The sequence below is a fragment of the Choloepus didactylus genome, chromosome 9 (genome assembly GCF_015220235.1).
Source record: "Choloepus didactylus isolate mChoDid1 chromosome 9, mChoDid1.pri, whole genome shotgun sequence".
Taxonomy (NCBI): domain Eukaryota; kingdom Metazoa; phylum Chordata; class Mammalia; order Pilosa; family Megalonychidae; genus Choloepus; species Choloepus didactylus.
The window spans coordinates 134666927-134685644 of NC_051315.1; the positions used below are offsets into that span (position 1 = coordinate 134666927).

An 18718-nucleotide genomic window follows, 5' to 3' on the forward strand; every position below is an offset into this window, starting at 1 on the left:
ACAGAAAAGTTTTGGTAAAGGAGAGTGGTTATGGTAGCACAACATTCTGAATGTAATTAACAGCACTGGATTATATATTTCAATGTGGTTAAAAGGAGAAATTTCAGGTTGGGAATTAAAAAAAAAAAAGGCCCACAGGACTGTACAACACAGTGAATCCTAATGAAAACTTCACTATAGTTGACAGCACAATTATAATAATGTTGCTTCATCAATTATAACCAAAGGGCCACTCTAATGCAAGGTGTCAATAATAGTGGGGTATGTGGGCACTCTATTCTCTGCACGATTTTCCTGTTGATCTACAACTTCTCTAATTTAGAAAAAGTCTAAGGATAAGAGGATAAGTCGGGGGGGGGACCCCGGCGGGCGCTGGCGGGCATGCGCACTGCCGCTCACGCCTTCGCCCACGCAGCCGGTGAGGACGCCCGGGTGCAGCTGGGACGAAGGCGCGTCTCGGGCTTACCTTCCCGCGGCAGGACGGGCAGTGAGGCAGTAAGACAGATGCCCCGAACTAAAGCGAGGGGCCCGGGCTCCGAGGTCGAGTGCCGCCCCCGGCCGCGTCGGGCTCGGCGCAGGCAAACGGCCCCGGCGCGGCCACCCGGGCCCCAGGGGGAGCCGGCCCGAGGGCCACGGGCGCGGGGCGGCGGCGCAGGACCACGGCGGACCCAGGCCCGCCACACCCCGAGAGACCGCCGAGCGGGCCCACTTTCCTGAGAGCAGGTTCCTCACCTGAAGCCAGCGAGGGTCGCCGCTACCAAACTCGCTTCACCCCGCGGGGCGGGAGCCGACCCTTGCTTCTAGCCGCACCGGCCAATAGCAGAGCGACTCGTGCCGACTGACAGGTTCCGCAGGCCAATCACTGGCACCAGTAGGCGGGACTCCGCGGGCCTGAGCCAAGAAGCCCGCGCTAACGGTTGCTAGGGACTCGCCGGACGCGCTGTACGGCAGCTCGGAAAAGCCAAATGAGACGCAGCTCCTCGGACAGCCGGGGACGCGGACGTTTTCCTCAGGGTTCCTGATCAAGAAGGGTGAGCGACCCGCAGCTCGGCTCTTGGCTGCCTAGTCCGAAATACCAGCGGCGCGGGGTGGCTCCCTCGCGGGCCGGGGAGCGCGGCGGACAGTCTGCCGCTCACCCCACTAGACCCTCCAAACCCGCGGCTCCGAGCGGCAGACCCAAGCTGCGGCGCCCAAGGTGGGTTCGACGGAAGCTGCGGAGCCCGGCCAGCGCACGCACCTGCCCACCTGCTGCCCTCCTGTCCATCTGCTCTTCTGCCCTGCTGCCCGCCTGCCCTGGTGCCCACCTGCCCAGCTGCCCTCCTGCACCCTGCCTAGTTACCCGCCTGCTCTGATGCCCGCCTGCCCTGCTGCCCACTTGCCCAATTGATACCCTCTTCCCACCTGTCCGCCTGCTCTGCTGCCCCCTGCCCAGTTGCGGCGCGGCGCGTTCACAAGAGGAGTGGTTTAATCGCGATAACGCTGGGAAGAAGCTGCACTCTTCCAACTTAGTTTATCCTACACATGCAGCCATGAGGTCCAGAGATGCCGGGGGCTGGGAGGCACTTCGCCATCCCCGGAGATTCGCGCGGCCGTGGTCCTTTACGCCTTCACAGTCGGGAAGTGAAAAGCGCGAGCCCACGAGCCCAGGGAATTTCTCCGAGTCTCCTCCAGACTGCCGCGAGCCCCCGCCACTCGCCGGCAGCTACAACTCCTCGCGCCGGCCTCGACTCCCCTTCCTCTCCTTGTCAGCTTCTTGCCCCGCATCCTCCCTTTCCGGCTCGGCTTCCTGAGATTACCTGCCCCGGGGGAGGCGCAGCTGGCGGCGCCAGAGGCTAAGAATGGGTGCAGCCTCGCGGGCGGACTACAACTCCCATGAGGCGCTGCGTCTGCGCAGGTGCGTCGGGTGAGAGCCTCTGCGCTGCGATTCCATTGGCTGCGTAGCCTCGGAGCTGGGAGCTCTGATTGGCTGAGGATGTGAGGCGACACATTCCGGAAAGGGGACGAGCAGCCAACATGGCGGCGGAACGCGGTGCCGGGCAGCAGCAGTCGCAGGAGATGATGGAGGGTGAGCGGCCCCTGCGGGGCGGCGGCCGAAGGGCCCCCGTGGGCGGGGACAGCAGCTGGGTGGCATGGCCCCTTGCCGGAGAGAAATTCCGGTCCCGCCTCCGTCCACGGCCTGGGCCCTGCCGCGCGGGCCTCCTGACCGCTGCCGGCCAGGGCTCGGCGGAGCGGGGCAGACTCGGGAGGCTCTGAAGACTCCGGCCCCAGGCCCCAGGGGAGGGGAGGGCGGCGGCGAGAGCCCAGGGCCGGTCGGGGGTGGATTCTGTGGGACGCGGTGGCTCCCGAAGCCCCGTCGCCTTCCGTGTCGCGCGGGACGCGCACCGAACCTCGGAAATTGACGGGCGGTCGGCGATTTGCTGTCGAGGGACCTGAGGCTCAGGGCGCTGCCCGACCTGCCGGAGTTTGTTCGTTTGTTAACGTGGCCGGGGTGGAGAAGGGATGACAAGGAGTCGACTGAATTATAGAAATTGCCTAGAAGCTGTTACGGAAACAGTTACACGAGTCGTTTCCATGGCTCTCATGATTCCGAAAAGGCCAAATTCAATTCCGCTCTTCCCCTTTGTTTTTCTAAAAATAGAAACAAGTACACACATATACATATCCCCGGTTGTCAAGGCAGCCCTGTCTTTGAAAGCTTGTGTGCTTTTGGTTCTGCTGGTTCAGTGGGGCAGTCACTACCCCTCGTGATACGTGCTAGGGAGGAAGAAAGCAGAGCTGGGGTGGGGAGGGGTTGAGCCAGGGCTCCTTTAGAAGATACCAAGCTGAAATGGAAGTACCTTCCCCTCCAGGAGATACCCTTTGCAGGTAAGCTGTAGATAGTTTCAGTGGCTGATAATTGCAAGGAATTTTAGTGTCAAGGCTAGTCTGTCTCAGGTCTTTCAAACAGACTTCCAAAAGAGGTCATGACAAAAAAAAAGTTGTTAAAAGGGGAAATTATTTGCTAATCTTGCCAAAGGATTTTTACCAATCTGCCAGGTGTAATTGTTAATTTATTTGTGGATTTTTAAATGTTAATTTACCAGTTTTTTCAAGTTTTGGGTCCATTTTACTATATCCAGTGACATTTAACGTCAGTCACCTTTATACAGGGCTGTTGGTACTATTGGCTGTGTTATCCTTTTTCGTTATTCTTCTTTCCTGCCCACAGTCTGATTTGAGTTAGTCTTGATTTCTTTCAGAACGGGGCCTGTGAACTGGGCTGGTTTTCTTGGCTGGCTGGCCAAATGGATAGTGGCGCATGAAGGAAGGTATGTGGCGGGAGGTTCACAGACGGTCACCTTGACAGTGGACATACAGCCTTACAGCTACTCTTTTGGGCCTTCCTTATGTGTTGCCATTAGCACATTTTCTCACAAGATGAGCAGAGGGGTTTCTGAACACTTAATGATTCTTCACGAGTTCCTTGATACTGTCTTTCTCATCTTTGTGTCCTCATGGCCCCCTTCTCCCCCCAGCTAGTTCCCCCCACCACCGATGCCTCAGGCAGGCCTGGGACATGGACAAATGATCAAATGTTTGTTGGACCGAATTCACCAAACACTTTGAATGACGTCTTTTTGGCTCACAGTGGGTGTTTGTCCATTGTAAGCCCCTCCAGTAGTCACGTGAGTGGACGTGGATGTTCAGGGCTGTGTGTTCTTCAGTTGACAGGCGGGTCGAATCTGAAGAGTCGGGCGATGAAGAGGGGAAGAAACACAGCAGAGGCCTCGTGGCAGACCTCAGTGAGCAGAGCCTGAAGGATGGAGAGGAACGGGACAGGGACAACCGGGAAGGTACAGGCAGGGTCGAGGACCCTGGACTTTTCAGGAGCATGGGGACAGGGGGGTGAAAGGCAGCGCTGGGCGAACTGTGTGTGACCTGCCTGGAGACTCTGCCATGCGTGCACCAACTCCATGTCCAGGGAAGGACTGCCGGGCTCGGGTCAGTGGACACCAGCTTAGGGGCCCTCCAGGGCTGGAGGCGGGTGTTCGGCCTCTCTGCCCTCTGGAGTGTCCCCCAACCTGTGGGCTGGCCCGGGGCACTCGAAAGCAAGTGTGGATGTCCTTTTTCTTGTTCCACCGGGACAAAACTAGAGAATTGTTTTATTAAGCATACGTTTAGGAAGTGAGACTTGATGTCGATGTTGTGGCTGGCTACTGTGCTGTTTTTTTCTGCTGTAGGAATGTGAGCTAATTTTAAAATAGCAATTTAGTATCTGAGAAAATTCATTCCTGAGTCCTGCCTCATCGTTAGAGCTGAGGATTGACTTCTAGATGTTAGGAAAATCATTTTATGGAGAAAATATTCCACTATCCTTCTATTATTTTAGTGAAGAACAACAAAAAAGTAAATTTAGAGATAAGAAAAGTAAATTTTCAGCATGTAATGGTGGCTTCCCTCCCTCCCCATCCATGACCCAAAACTTTTTTTTTTTTTTAACTTTTGCTTAGGAAATCAATTTACATTGAGAAGAACAAAAGAAACCACATGCGCAGACTCAAAAAGAAATCTAAGACATGTTATTAGGTTAAAAAAAAAAAAAAAAGCAAGTTTCCAAACAGTATGCTTGTTAAAATCTTGTTTTTAAAAAATGTTAATAATGATACATAATTTTACCTGCTTCATAGAGAAAAGTGCATCAGACTGTTAAGGGTCTCTGAACAACAGGTGTGTGAGGGGCTTCTGCATCCTACACTTTATAGATTTATGTACAGTGGGCGTGCTTTTCACGTGTTGATTAATAGTCATGCAGTGCTTTTGTGATTAAAAATTAAAACTAATTTTTAAAATAACATTGTGCTCGCTGTACCAGCAAAGATGATTGGAAACCATGGCTTCCTAATTTTAAGGCAAAAGGAAGATTACCACAGAAGTACCAGTCACATTTACTTGGGGATATCAGAGTCGACAGTTTGGAGGTGATGTGGGTGGGATAAAGTACAAGGGTGATGGGTGGAAGCGTTCGTGCCTGACTAACTCAGATCCAGGAAAGCCAGGCAGTGGGAGCTGCCCCCTCATCCTCATAACATAACACGGTCATCTTAATACCTGACATGTGCGTAGGATTGAAGAGTTGGCAGAATACTGTCATGTACTCTCTCTCCCTCACTTACTAGCACTGGCTCACGTTACAGGTGAGGAGATCGAAATGCAGGTAGCCACGTGCCCATGGGCACACTGCTGCAAGGCAGGACTGCTGGATTCAACCTGGTTGTGTAGTCTCATGTGCTTTTCTCCAGACTACAAGCTAATTAGAAGTCATCAGCAAGTAGGCATTTTTAGAGAAACATACCAGCTCCTCCTACCTATTTATTTGTCTTAAGTTCAAACAAGAGAAATTCAAACATGTCAGCTGTTACCTTATTTTGCCAGACTTACTAAAAAAAAGATGATCAATTCAGAATACGTTGGGAAAGATGCTCTAAGTTGGTAACTTCTGTCTCCGAGGTTAAGCTGACATTTCCAGAGTGCTGACGGGCTGGTCCTATGCTGGGTGGGTCACAGAGAGGACCTGTGTGAGTCACCATATGTCCTGCCAAGCCCAGGTAGCCCCAGCTTTGCCCTGCTGCCCAGCTGGTTGCTTAACGTGTCCTGTCGGGACAGTGAACTGCCTGGGAACCTGCCTTAATTGTAGGGCCACTTTCCCCACAGCGGCCAGAGTTCTTAAATAGTTAACATTAACTGTCCTGTCTTGTAGAGGGGATTGAGTATATCCTTTGATGTGGCCATTTCTTTTTACTAAATTCCTATGGGTTATAGATAAACTATAATAAATTCATTTTTTTAACGAGTCACTGTCCATGTGTTATGGAAAAGGCATAAAGGCATAATGGAAAGACTGCAAATTATCAGCCAGTATGGGACCATACTTCTTTGTTCAGTTGGTCCTGTGTCAAGCTCTCTGTGAGGCCTCCAGTCCCAGAGGCCAGACTGACTGACAACAGGCCATCCGTCTGTTGGGAGGTGCATCCTGGCAAGGCCAGGAGCAGTGTGAGCAGGACCTACTTCAGAAGCAGCTCAGCAGCCAGAACCAGGGGAAAATGACAAGGGTAACGAGCGGTGCACAGGAGTAGAGGAGAGAGCTGATGCCAAAGGCCACCCTGGGCATCTGACCCCCGCCTCCAGACTGGGGCCAGCGCTGACAGGACAAGTGGCCCTGTTTATTCCACCAAAACTAAGGGGAAGAGGGATTTAAGAGAAATACTGCCAGTCACACTGTCTGACTTTGTTTGGAGCCTAATTCTAACGGGGTGGGGGGGGGGGATTACAAGACGAGTGGAGAAATGTGAACAGTGGCAGGAATGTCACTGGCAGTTTTGAAAAGTGTGGTAGTGGTGTTTAGAGGGAGGTTTTCTCGGTTTTGCTTTTATTTTTTAGTCCTCTTAGAAATAAGTGCTTGAATAGATGAGAAAGATAAGCAGGGTCTGCTGGTGCTCAGCAGCCAGCACTCAGCTGTTCCAGGCAGCCCAGCTCAGCGGCCTGCAGGTCTTCCTGATCCCTGGATGGACTTCTTTGCTGGCTCCCATTTGAGAAGCGCCTTTAAATTATTCAGCGAGGCTCTTTGATGCTATCCTTGGGCTGTGCCCCATTTTGTTTTGCTCTTTGCAAAGGGAAGTATTTGCAGATACTGGGCCACCTTCCAAAGCAATAAAAGGCACATCCTAGAACATCTGATGCGTCCAGCATGATCTCTATTCAAATGGCCTGATTTATTGCTGTAAACAAAAGGGGGAAATATGAGGGAGGGCAGGATGCTGCCTGTTTCACAGCTCTGTGAATTCCGAGAGGGCAGCAGCAGATTCTTCCCAGGCAGCTGGCTGGGCACTTGTGGCTCGGTCGGCCTCTTTCCCCTCCTTCCGCCAGCAGCTTTGAACTGCATTGCCTTCTTGGGAAGTTTGGAGGCAAATGGAGGGCAGGAGACCTTTACCAGTAGCCTGAATTCAGGGAACTCGGAACGCTGGAAACTTCATCACTGATGTACAGGGCACGTAACCCACCACATTAACCATATCCTTCTAGTTTCTCCTCTACATTTGGATTCACCGTCAGCCAAGCCTCTTCTTTGCTCTCCTGCAGAGCCCAGCCAGGGAAACAGCTCTTTAATGGTGAGTGGGTTTCCAGTGAGCTTTTTTTTTTCTTTTCTTTTTTTTTCAGAAGAACATGAGCTGCCTGTGGATATGGAGACCATTAACCTGGATGGAGACGCAGAGGTAATGCCGCCTGCTCAACCCAGCCTCTGGGGCTTGGTGGGCTTCTCTGACATCATGTATCCTTTAGGAAGTTGCCAGATTAGTAAGTGATTTCCCTGGAACTCTTCTAAGCCTCCTGTAGTTGGGTCAAATTCCACGTGTTCTTAGTCACTGTTCTTATAACAGTGATTGAAATCCCACTTCTGTTTGATCATTGAGAGTTTTATGGCAAAAGAAACACATTTTAATCTTTTACTCACAGATCATATGAGTTGAATGATTCATTTGGGGATCATTTGGGGATTCATGTGGGGAGTAGGGGGTCCTGATTTTCCCACCTCTAAAGAGCAACTTGCATTAACAGTTACAGGTATATGGAAGGCTTTGTCATGCAGGGCAGATCCACTGACCGCTCTTGTGACCAGTGGGGCCCTTTCCTGAGCCCACGGTCAGACACTGATGGATGTGACTGGGGTGTTTCTCAGAGCCCAGGCTCACTCTTCTTCAGCCCCTGTTTTGTGCTCAAGGGAGCTCCGGGGTGAAAGAGAGATTTTCCATACCTGTGTCGAGGATCAGTTTCACATAAACCAATAAAAGTTGTAGTAAACCAAAGAACAGCTTGCAGTCGTCTTTGTGTCACCACCATCTGCCTGTCACTAATTCACCATCCCTGCCCCTGGCGTCCCACCCACCTCCTGACCTCCTTGGAGGGCTCTTGTTTCAGAAGGCAGGTTCAAGCTCAGCTAGATCTCTTCTTTGTTTCAGGATGTTGACCTAAATCATTACAGAATAGGAAAAATTGAAGGATTTGAGGTGCTGAAGAAAGTGAAGGTGAGTTGACTATAACACTTGGGATTTCCTCACACATGAAGGATGTAGCTAAAGGGACAACTGAGAAGCAGCTCTGTAAGAGCTGCAGCAGTTGTTCCTAACCATAGGTAAGATGCCAGCCTGCATTTAGAATTTCTGCTCTGCATCTCTTTTTACTCTTTTTATTCTGAGCATTGTAGGTTTTCTCACGCAATTAGGAGACAAAGCAGCCTCCTGGAGGGGTGGGGGGTGGGGTCCTGCTGAGTCAGGTGATCAGTGATCAGACCTGCTAGTCGCTCCAGGTGCCTCCACTGGGAGCCTGCCTTGAGTTAAGCACACTCAAAATTTTACAGTCCTTAACTCACTTCAGTTAAAGCAGTTTTCAAAATTGAGCCCACTGAGTGTGCTTCCCTTGTGCCCGGCATAGCAATCACTCCCAAGCCCAGCCTGACACATCCTCACCAAGGGGATCTGCTCAGTGTGGGGTTCCCCCCCAGGACCTCTTGGGGTCTGTCCATAATCAGTGGGGTGGGGCAATACTAGCTTCTGTGCCCCATGCCCACACGCCTCTCAAGGCCAGCATCTTTCTAAGTAAAATAGGAAACTGGAAACGCACCAGTCCCTGAGGCAGGCAGGTCCTGCATCCTCCTGTAATCAAAGCTGACATTGCTCATGGCCTCCCATTCACCTTACATTGATTGTCCTTTTCCCATCCCCAGACTCTGTGCCTCCGTCAAAATCTAATCAAATGCATTGAGAACCTGGAGGGGTTACAGAGCCTTAGAGAGCTGGATCTTTACGACAACCAGATCAAGAAGATGGAGAATCTGGAGGCACTGACAGAGTTGGAGTGAGTCACGAAACCCGGAGGGAACCGGGGACAGATGGGGAGAGGTGAAAGTATTAGTCAGGGTTCTCCAGAGAAACAGAACAGAAGAAGATACATATGCATATTTGTATAAATATTAAGAGATTTGTTACAGAAATTGGCTCTTGTAACCATGGGGAATGGCAAGTCCGAACTCCATAGGGCAGGCCACAACTTGGGAATTCCAGTGAAGGTATCAGTGAATTTCCCGGGAGAAGCTGGCTTGCTGAAGTAGAGATGGAAATTCTTTCTGACTGCTCTAGTTACCAGTTTTCCCTTTAAGGCCTTCAGCTGATTGGAAGAGCCTTCTCTCACTGCTGAAGGCGATCTCCATTGTTGACTGTAGATGTCGTCAGCCTTGGATGCAGTCAGCTGACTGATGTTTTAAATACACAAAATACCCTCAGGTTAACAGTCAGGCTAGTCTTGCTTGACCAAACAACTGGATGCTATAACCCAGCCAAGTTGTCACATGAACCTAACCTTCACAGTCTACCCCTTGTCAGCTTGGCACCCGTACACATCTCCTTAAACCATACTTAATCTATAAATAAAAACACCCAGAAAAGGATGCAAGTCCTTGGGAAATACCCATTCTTATATTTGATATTCTGTAACATAAGTACTATGATGTAAAGTTAATGTAACTTTTATGATAAGGGGATAAGATAGGGAAGAAAACAAATATACTTGCTTTATGTACATATACAAACATACTCATAACGAAATGGGAGAAATAGTCCATCCGTTACAGTCCTCGTTCTTGTAACCGGTCACGTGGTTGTAGTTCATTTTTATAGCTATCTTCTTCCACATATCATTCCATGTTCCCTTTACCCCCAGCAAGCACTTCAGCTGGCTGTGGATCTTTGCTGGGTGGAGTGACCGACACCTTCATTCCTGAAGTTTCTTGGCCATTGGTAGTCCTGCCTGGATTGGGTTGTTGCGGTTTTCCATTGACTTTAATCACAGGGCATGGTAGTACTAGGAGACGCCCTAGGGGATCTCCTGTATTCCAGGAAGACTCTTCTGTACCTCCATTGTGTAGCTGCAGTGCTGTTTCCCCTTGATAGTCAAGATTAGGCACCCCAGCCAGTACAGTAATCCCCTTCCTTGCCTGTTGATTCAGAGGCATGAGAAGCCCAAAGTGGCCAGGTGGCAGTCTTAACTTCCAGATCAATGGAATTGTTGTTGTGTGTCCTGGTGGAAGCACTCCTCCTTTTGGAACTAAGACTTGTAGACCAGCAGAGCTTAAGCTTGCAGGGACAGGAAGCAAAAATTTCCCTAGTGGTTCACTAGGAAGGGTAGTAAGTGGTGCCACTCCCATTTCCACCCCTTGATTCTTGGACCCGTGAATCCTGGCTATGGGAGAAATAGCACCATAGAGTGGACTCTGATTCAGAGCATACACTGCCTCCTGGAAAGCACTGTCCCAGCCCTGCAAGGTATTGCCACCTAGTTAGTGCCATAATTGAATCTTCAACAGGCCATTCCACCGTTCTGTCAACCCAGCTGCTGCTGGATGATGGGGGACATGGTAAGACCAGAGAATTCCATGAGCATGCACCCATTCCCTCACTTCATTTGCTGTGAAGTGGGTTCCTTGATCTGAAGCAATGCTGTGTGGAATACCATGAGAGTAGGTAAAGCATTTTATAAGTCCACAGATAGTGGTTTTGGCAGAAACATCGCATATAGGGAAGGCAAACCCATGTAGGGAGTATGTATCTATTGCAGTTAGAACAAAACACTGCCCCTTCCATGATAGAAGTGGCCCAGTATAATCAACCCACCACCAGGTAGCAGGCTGATCACCCCGAGGAATGGTGCCATATCGGGGACTGAGTGTGGGTCTCTGCTGCTGGCAGATTGGACACTCAGCAGTGGCTGTGGCCAGGTCAGCCTTGGTGAGTGGAAGTCCATGTTGCTGAGCCCATGCATAACCTCCATCCCTACCACCATGACCACTTTGTTTATGAGCCCATTGGGCAGTGACAGGAGTGACTAAGTAAAAAGGCAGACTGGTATCCACAAAACAGCCCTCCCTACCCAATTGATTATTAAAATCCTCCTCTGCTGAAGTTACCCTCTGGTGAGCTTTCACATGGGACACAAATATCTTCATGTTTTTTGCCCTCTCAGAAAGGTCTATCCAAATACCTCTTCCCCAGACTTCCTTGTCGCCAATTTTCCAATCATGTTCCTTCCAAGTCCCTGACCATCCAGTCAAACCATTAGCAACAGTCCATGAATCAGTGTACAAACACACATCTGGCCAGTTCTCCTTCAAAGCAAAGTGAACAACTAGGTGCAGTGCTTGAAGTTCCTCCCACTGGGAGGATTTCTCCTCACCACTGTCCTTCAGGGACATCGCAGAGCAGGCTGCAGTGCTGCCGCTGTCCACTTTCAGACGATGCCTGCGTATCATGCAGAACCGTCTATAAGCCAGGCCCGAGTTTTGTTTTCTTCAGTCAGGTGATTGTGAGGAACTCCCTAAGAGGCCAGAGCTCTGGGCTGGGAGAGAAGGTAATGTGGCAAGAGCAGGGGCCGTGGGCATTTGGGCCACTTCCTCATGTAACTTATTTGTGCCTTCAGGACCTATTCAAGCACTATCTTGTATATACCATTTCCATTTTATGATGGAGTGCTGCTGTGCACGCCCAACTTTATGGCTTGGGTAGGTCACACAACACCCAGTTCATGACAGGCAATTTGGTGGCCCTTGGTTAAACATTTGGGTTCTATTAAGACCCAGTAGAAGGCCAAAAGCTGTTTCTCAAAAGGAGAGAAGTTATCTGCAGAGGATAAAGGACTTTGCTCCAAAATTCTAAGGGCCTGCATTGTGATTCTCCTGTAGGAGCCTGCCTAAGGCTCCAAACATCATCTTCATCTGCCGCTGACACTTCCAGCACCATTGGGTCAGCTGGATCATATGGTCGAAGTGGCAGAGCAGCTTGCACAGCAGTTTGGACCTGTCATGGAGCCTCATCTTGTTCCTGATCCCCCTCAAAACGTAGCAACTTTCAGGGCACTCAGTAAATGGGCTGGAGTAGCACACCCAAATGAGGATGGCTGCCAAAATCCAAAGAAGCCAACTAAGTATTGTGCCTCTTTTGAATGTAGGAGGGGCCAGATGCAACAGCTTATTCTTCACCTTAGAAGGGTTATCTTGACCTGCCCCACAGCACTGGACACCTAGAAATTTTACTGAGGTGGAAGACCCCTGAATTTTTGTTGAATTTGTCTCCCATTCTCTGTCCCGCAGATGCCTTACCAATAAGTCTGGGTTAGTTGCTATTTCTTGCTAAGTCCAGTCAACATGATATCATCAATGTAATGGACCAGTGTGATGTCTTCTGGGAGGGAGAAACGATCAAAGTCCCTGTGGACAATATTATGACATAGGGCTGGAGAGTTGATATACCCCTGAGGTAGGACACTGAATGTATACTGCTGGCCTTGCCAGTTGAAAGCAAACTGTTTCTGGTGGTCTTTACTAACAGGTATCAAGAAAAAAGCATTTGCCAGATCAATAGCTGCATACCAGGTACCAGGGGATGTGTTGATTGATTTGCTCAATCATTGATACCATATCTGGAACAGCAGCTGCAATTGGAGTTACCACCTGGTTAAGCTTACGATAATCCACTGTCATCCTCCAAGACCCATCTGTTTTCTGCACAGGCCCAATAGGAGAGTTGAATGGGGATGTGGTGGAATCACCACCCCCACATGCTTCAAGTCCTTGATGGTGGCACTAATCTCTGCAGTCCTCCAGGAATGCGGTATTGCTTTTGGTTTACTATTTTGCTAGGTAGAGGCAGTTCTAGTGGCTTCCACTTGGCCTTTCCTACCATAGTAGCCCTCATTCCACGAGTCAGGGAACCAATGTGGGGATTCTTCCTTTGGCTGAGTGTGTCTCCTTCAATTATGAATTCCACAACTGGGGAAATAACCACAGAATGAGTTTGGGGACCCATTGGAGCCACTATAAGGTGGACCTGAGCTAAAACTCCATGAGCCCCTACTCTGACTAATGGCCCACAGTGACGTTTTCGGTCTCTTGGAATTAATGTCAGTTCAGAGCCAGTATCTAATAATTCCCTAAATGTCTGATCATTTCCTTTTCCCCAATGCAGTTACCCTGGTACAAGGCCACAGGTCTCTTTGGGGAAAACTGGGGAGAAGATTAAGAGTGTAAATTTTGTGCAGTGCAACAGGGTCCATCCCCAAGGGTTCCCGGCCTTCCCCTCATTAGAGGGACCTTAGGTCTGTAAACTGTCTCAAGGATGGGAAGTGATTAAGGGACCGTGACTCTGCTTTTAATGTTCAGGTTAGACTCTTGTCACTCTTCTGCCTATAAAGATTGTAAGAATTTAGTAGACTCCCCATCTATTTGACTTCTAGGTACCCCGTGATCAACTAGCCAGTGATGTGGGCCTCTGCGAGTCAGACTCCTCTGATTGTTGCTTTGCGTCTCCTGTCCATTGTGGTAGTCACGCCCACCTTTGGGGATTAAGTGCTGATACTTGATTCCTGCCAGCTTGGGATCCGACTATCCGCATTGTGTTTGAGGATTCCAGCACAGTGACAGTTCCCACAGTCATATCTGACCTGTAGAGAAGGGTGACTGCAGAGCTCTTCAGGGATGATGGAGCTAGTCTCACAAATTTATTCCTCACGGTCCTAATGAAAGGTGTGTCCTCTGGACATTCCAGGGGTGTGAGAGCAGGTCTTCCATGATAAATCCACTCTGACATTCCAACCTCTCTAAGCCTTTGAATCCCCTCCTCTACATTATACCAGGGCAGTTCTGGTATTTCGACCTTGGGTAATGCCATCCACCTTTTGGTCCATGTTTCAGCCAACCACCCAAACTGTTAACGCCCTTTCTGACCCCTCGAGCTACAACATTGAAGGCAGGATCTTTGCTTACTGGGCCCATATCAATAAATACAGCCTGATCCAACTTTATATTCCTTCCACCATTGTCCCACACCCTTAATATCCATTCCCACATGTATTCCCCTGGTGTCTGTCTATATAAATAGGAAAGCTCATACAGTTCTTTTGGAGTGCAGCCACCTCCTCATGGGTCACACTTTTTACCTCACCTTTCAGGGCTTATTGGGACTTGAGTCTAGTTATAGGCCTGGAAGAAAGAGAGGTGGTGGTGGTGGGTCACTAGAGGAACTGGCAGTGTCCTGTAAGCCCACCACCTCAGAGTAGTCCATTGCAGTCTTGAGACAGGATTATTCTTTTCAGACGGAGTTATGAGGGCTGTTTCCTCAGGGGAGGTGATTATAGGTTTATCAGGCACAAAGGGTGAATCTCTGGAGGTGGAGGTTGGGTGGCAGGCTCCTCAGGACAGACCTTTGCAGGTTTATCTGGCAGAAAAAAGACTCAGCAGAATCTAGGATTTCAGTGTTCCCACCATCATCTTTATCAGCGTGTGTCTCCATTCCAATTTTCAGGATCCCATTCCTTCCCAGTGATCTCACTTTGATAACAGCCACCCTGCAAGGTTGAGATTTCAACTTTCATTGTAATTCAGCCACTTTCACAGTGAAACTCTGGGTTTGGTTTTCAGAAATCTCAAGTCCACAGCTCCCTGAAATTAGATTTTCTTTCAGGGCACATGTAGAAATGTTCGTGTCCTTCATCCAACGCTTGAGCTGGGAATCTGAAGCTTTGAGCTCATCCCTTACTGTATACAGCGTATATAGGAACAACCAGCCAACATCATTACACTTCTAACTCCACAAAACTCTGTTGAAGTGTCAAATACTCTGTCACCCAGAGCCTTGCCTCTTCTGAGCATTGGAGCAGCAACATCCAGTGATGTAATTTTGAGTGTCTCTATTGCCACTTCACGCTAGGGGCTATCAATGCCCTCTTGATCACTGAAAATAGTCATTTGTGGCCCTTAATCACATTAGAAGCCCAATTCCAAAACCCCAAAACCAACTCAAATCTCATCCTTGAATTGTCTTTCTCAAGAACCATTCCTGGTACCAAAATCTGCATGAGTCACGGTTCTCCACAGAAACAGAACCAATAGGATAGACACACGCATACGTATGAAGAGATTGATTATAGGGTTGTTTCATGTGACTGTGGGGATGGGCAAGTTCAAATTCTGTAGGGCAGGCAACAAGCTGGGAACTCCAATGAAGGTTTCAATGAATTCCCCAGGAGAAACTGGCTGGCTGAAGTAGAGATGGAAATTCTTCTTTCTGACAGCAGAAATCCTCACTTCTCCCTTTAAGGCCTTCAGCTGATTGAGTGAGACATCTTGCTGAAGGCCATCTCCTCAGCTGATGGTAGGTGTAATCAGCCTTAGATTCCGTCAACGGGTGATTTACATCCACGGAATATCCTCATAGTAACAGCCCCACGCCTGCTTAACCAAACAACTGGACACCATCACCCAGCCGAGTTCACACATGAACTTCACCATCATGGTGACTGATAGGCTGGTCTTCTCAGAACGACCCCTGTGCCTGGCTCTTGATCTTGGGAAGCCATCTCTGCCACATCCGTGTTCCAGGCCCTATGTGCACGTCATCCACTTTCAGCATGGTCTGGACTTGCAGATTAAGCCTTTGACTTAAAGGAGATTCAGGGATGCTATAGAAATCAGGGAGAGGGGAAACTTAATCCAAAATTCCCTTTTTGCCCTTTGGGTGCTTTTTATTATTTTTAAATAAATTTCTAACTTAGGGAGTCAGGTCCTAGATAAAACTCTCCCTGGACTTGTGCTCCTTTGCTTCTTGTTGATTTGGTTGGTCTGTACCTTCAGTCTGATAACCCTGGGACACCCGCATGTGCAGAGCCTGGTCCCGGGCTCTGCGGCGGATGCAGATGTGGGTGAGCCCTGGCTGCTGCCCTCGCACGCATTCCCGGGCCCAAGGCAGCCGCGCCCTGGCAGCTGCCTCGAGGCTCCCCGTGGCCCCCCTTAAGCCTCCAGGCCCCGCGTTACAGCCTGGGCATGGGCCGGGTGGTAGAAGCTCTCCTACAGATCCCATCCTGCTGGGATAACGTGCAGTCAGCTGGGTGGGACCACCACCTCTGAGTCAGTTAAATTCTGAGTTCTAAATAATCATTAAAACAAAGAAAAATGTTTTGCTTGTTCACAGGGTTCTAGATATTTCTTTTAATCTGCTGAGAAACATCGAAGGGATTGACAAGTTGACACGACTTAAAAAGCTCTTTTTGGTCAACAATAAAATCAATAAAATTGAGAACATAAGCAACTTAGACCAGCTACAGATGCTGGAGCTGGGATCCAATCGGATCCGGGTAAGTGCACTGCCAGGTGTGCTGATAGTGACCAGGAGGGCGGCCAGGTGGGCTGACGGGTGGGAGTGGCTAGGTGGGCTGATGGTGATGGGGGGGGGCGGCCAGGTCAGCTGTTGATGGCGGTGGGCAAGTGGGCTGACGGTGATGGCGGGTGCGGCCAGGTGAACTGAACACTGATGGAGGTAGTGGGAAAGCTTGGTTAGTTTCATTGTTTTATGGTGCTTATCGTTTCTTTTGTTAGGAACAGAGAAATTATAATTTTGGTTTTGAGAGAACAGTAGTAACTGGAAGTCAGTGTTAATAAGAAGCCTCAACCCCCGTGGCCTGGCCTTGCTGCAGGTGAATTGCAGCTGGTCTCCACATCCACACTGACCTGAGCTCCTAGTAAACGGCTCCCAGTTACTTTCTGCCTGAAGTGAGCCAGTCAGCCCCAGACGCTGCACGCTGGAAGCTCTGAGGCGGCTGTGCCAATATGTTCTCTTGACCTTTGTCACCTTCAGAACCAAGCTGTGTGGGAGGGTTGGATCCCCCCCATCTGCCAGCATTAAGCAGAATGGAACAAAACATGTTTTGCCACCTGTCTGGCATCCCGTAGAAGCAAGATCAGTTCCTTTACCCAGCTGACTTTATAACTGCCGTGAAGAGTCAGTGGCTTCTGTTGGAGGGGCACCTGGGGTGTGGAGGGACCACAGAGGCCTGGCACTGGGGGTTGATCCGCCACTCGGAGCGGGAGGGCAGAGATGAGGACATTTTCCAGCCAGACTCTGACACATTCATCTGTCATCCAAAATGAAATGCTCCAGGCAAGTGTGCAAGTGCTGCTCCCCCCCCCCCCCCCCCCCCCCGTCTGAAGTGGCCTCGGCTGGCCCGTGCGGCAGTCCCCTGGGCCCCGGAGAGCTGGGCAGGAGGTCAGTTGGAGCAGGTGCTTCTCTTCACAGTTGGGAAGACCTTATGGCTGCCAATGGCAAACAGCATGTCCAGGAGCAAGAGAAGGGCCCAGATGGTAGCACTTTAATAGCTGTTGCACAAAGTGACGCAGCCCGTAGCCTCCCAGAGTGCCCTCCCCTGGTTCTTCCTTCTCCAAGCAAACCACCACCCCACCCCAGCCCGCCACATCTGCCGTGGTAAGGAGGTGCAGCTGCTGCGCATCTCCACTTTGAATGTGGCTGTGGTCTGCTTATGAGCACCTGCTGAAGTGCTTAAGGAGGAACTTGTGCTAAGGGAGCAGGAATTCAGAGGAGGCAGGAAACTGGGGGTTAGCCAGTAAACATTTATTAAGCACCTGCTGCATGCGTGGGCACCGTCATGGCAAGGAGAAGCCGTGGTGGTGGTCCCATGCTGTGGGACCACTGAGGGCTCCTGAGCAGCCCTCCAGGATTTACAGGACCCTGTGGCCAGAGCTCCGCACTTCTTGGGAGACCTGGGCTCTTCAGGATGCCTTTTTAGTGAACACGATGTAGATTAAAGCAATAAGTCAACTCAGAAGTCCAGAACTAGAAGGAACTTAAGAAATCAGCTAGTCCATGGGTTTTCAAACTATGTTCTCAGGAACCCCAGAGTCTGAAACTTGGGGGGGTGGGGGTGAGGCCAGGGAGACGGGGCCTTGGACCTTCCCTTCACCTTTTCCTCATTTTCCCATACTGTGCTTTCAAGTAAGATTTCAGTGAAACGTTTCCAGACTGGGAAAGTAACTTCTTGAGGCATAGCTGAAGCTCTGAGAGCTTTGTCTCCCTGCCCCGCGGCCTTTCAGTACAGGGCTCTTTGGCGCTACAGCACTGATGGCTGCTCGGTCCTTTTCACAGGTAATTGAAAACATCGACACATTAACCAATCTGGACAGTTTGTTTCTGGGGAAAAACAAAATCACTAAACTTCAGAACCTGGATGCCCTGACCAACTTGACCGTCCTCAGTATGCAGGTACAGACAGCCCCACACCCAGCACGGCCTGTGCGGTCCCAGTGTGGGCATTTGCCCTTGCTGACATGTGCTCCCCGTCAAGGAGGAGCTGGAATGTCACGCTCCCTGCCTTGGTGTGTGCACACACCGAACTCAAGGCCAGTCTGTAAGAACTGTGCCCTTTCCTAGTAACGGCCCTCAGTCCATAGGAGACTTCTGCAGTAGGTCGAGCCCGCTTGCCAGAAGTCCTGCCAAAATGGAATGGATTCCTTCCTCATCCAGGCAGAGGCTGTAAACCCTGTGGGACTTCTGTGTTCGGAAATGCTTAAGCCCTTGAATGTGCCTGAGCTCACGTTTACTTTTTTGTTGGAAGCGCTTTGGTGGTCTCAGGCCCGTGGGGCCTGGGCTAGGCAGGCTGCGCTCCAGCCGTAGCGAGGGGCTCGCGGAAACCATGGTGCTGTCTGGGCAGCAGGTGTCCTGCAGACTGCCCTTTTTTTTTTTTCTGTAATGCACCTTTATTATACATTCATGCATCACACACACCATCTGAAGTATGCAGTCGACGGCTCACAGTATCATCACTTAGTTGTGTATGCATCACCATAATCAAT

At 50.1% G+C, this 18718-nt stretch overlaps 2 protein-coding genes across 9 annotated transcripts in view; one reads left to right on the forward strand and one right to left on the reverse strand.

The window, feature by feature from the left end:
• PASK (PAS domain containing serine/threonine kinase) overlaps window positions 1-788 on the reverse strand; it is a 41142-nt gene extending 40354 nt beyond the window's left edge. For all 3 annotated transcript variants that reach the window (XM_037848740.1, XM_037848739.1, XM_037848741.1), the window contains exon 1: window positions 733-788. The gene's annotated coding sequence lies outside the window, so the exon portion shown is untranslated. The remainder of the gene's footprint in view (window positions 1-732) is intronic.
• Window positions 789-999: 211 nt separating this feature from the next.
• The window catches only part of PPP1R7 (protein phosphatase 1 regulatory subunit 7), a 43656-nt gene continuing 25937 nt past the window's right edge, over window positions 1000-18718 (forward strand). Inside the window, exons 1-8 of one of the 6 annotated variants that reach the window (XM_037848744.1) lie at window positions 1000-1195; window positions 1895-2065; window positions 3705-3833; window positions 7195-7250; window positions 7995-8060; window positions 8759-8889; window positions 16047-16209; window positions 18012-18128. In XM_037848744.1, coding sequence (XP_037704672.1) covers window positions 2014-2065; window positions 3705-3833; window positions 7195-7250; window positions 7995-8060; window positions 8759-8889; window positions 16047-16209; window positions 18012-18128 — 714 coding nt within the window. In that variant the 5' untranslated portion in view covers window positions 1000-1195; window positions 1895-2013. Of the gene's footprint in view, window positions 1196-1847; window positions 2066-2737; window positions 2866-3239; window positions 3309-3704; window positions 3834-7194; window positions 7251-7994; window positions 8061-8758; window positions 8890-16046; window positions 16210-18011; window positions 18129-18718 lie in introns of those variants that run through there. The other 5 variants (XM_037848745.1, XM_037848746.1, XR_005218697.1 and 2 more) reach the window with 5 other exon arrangements.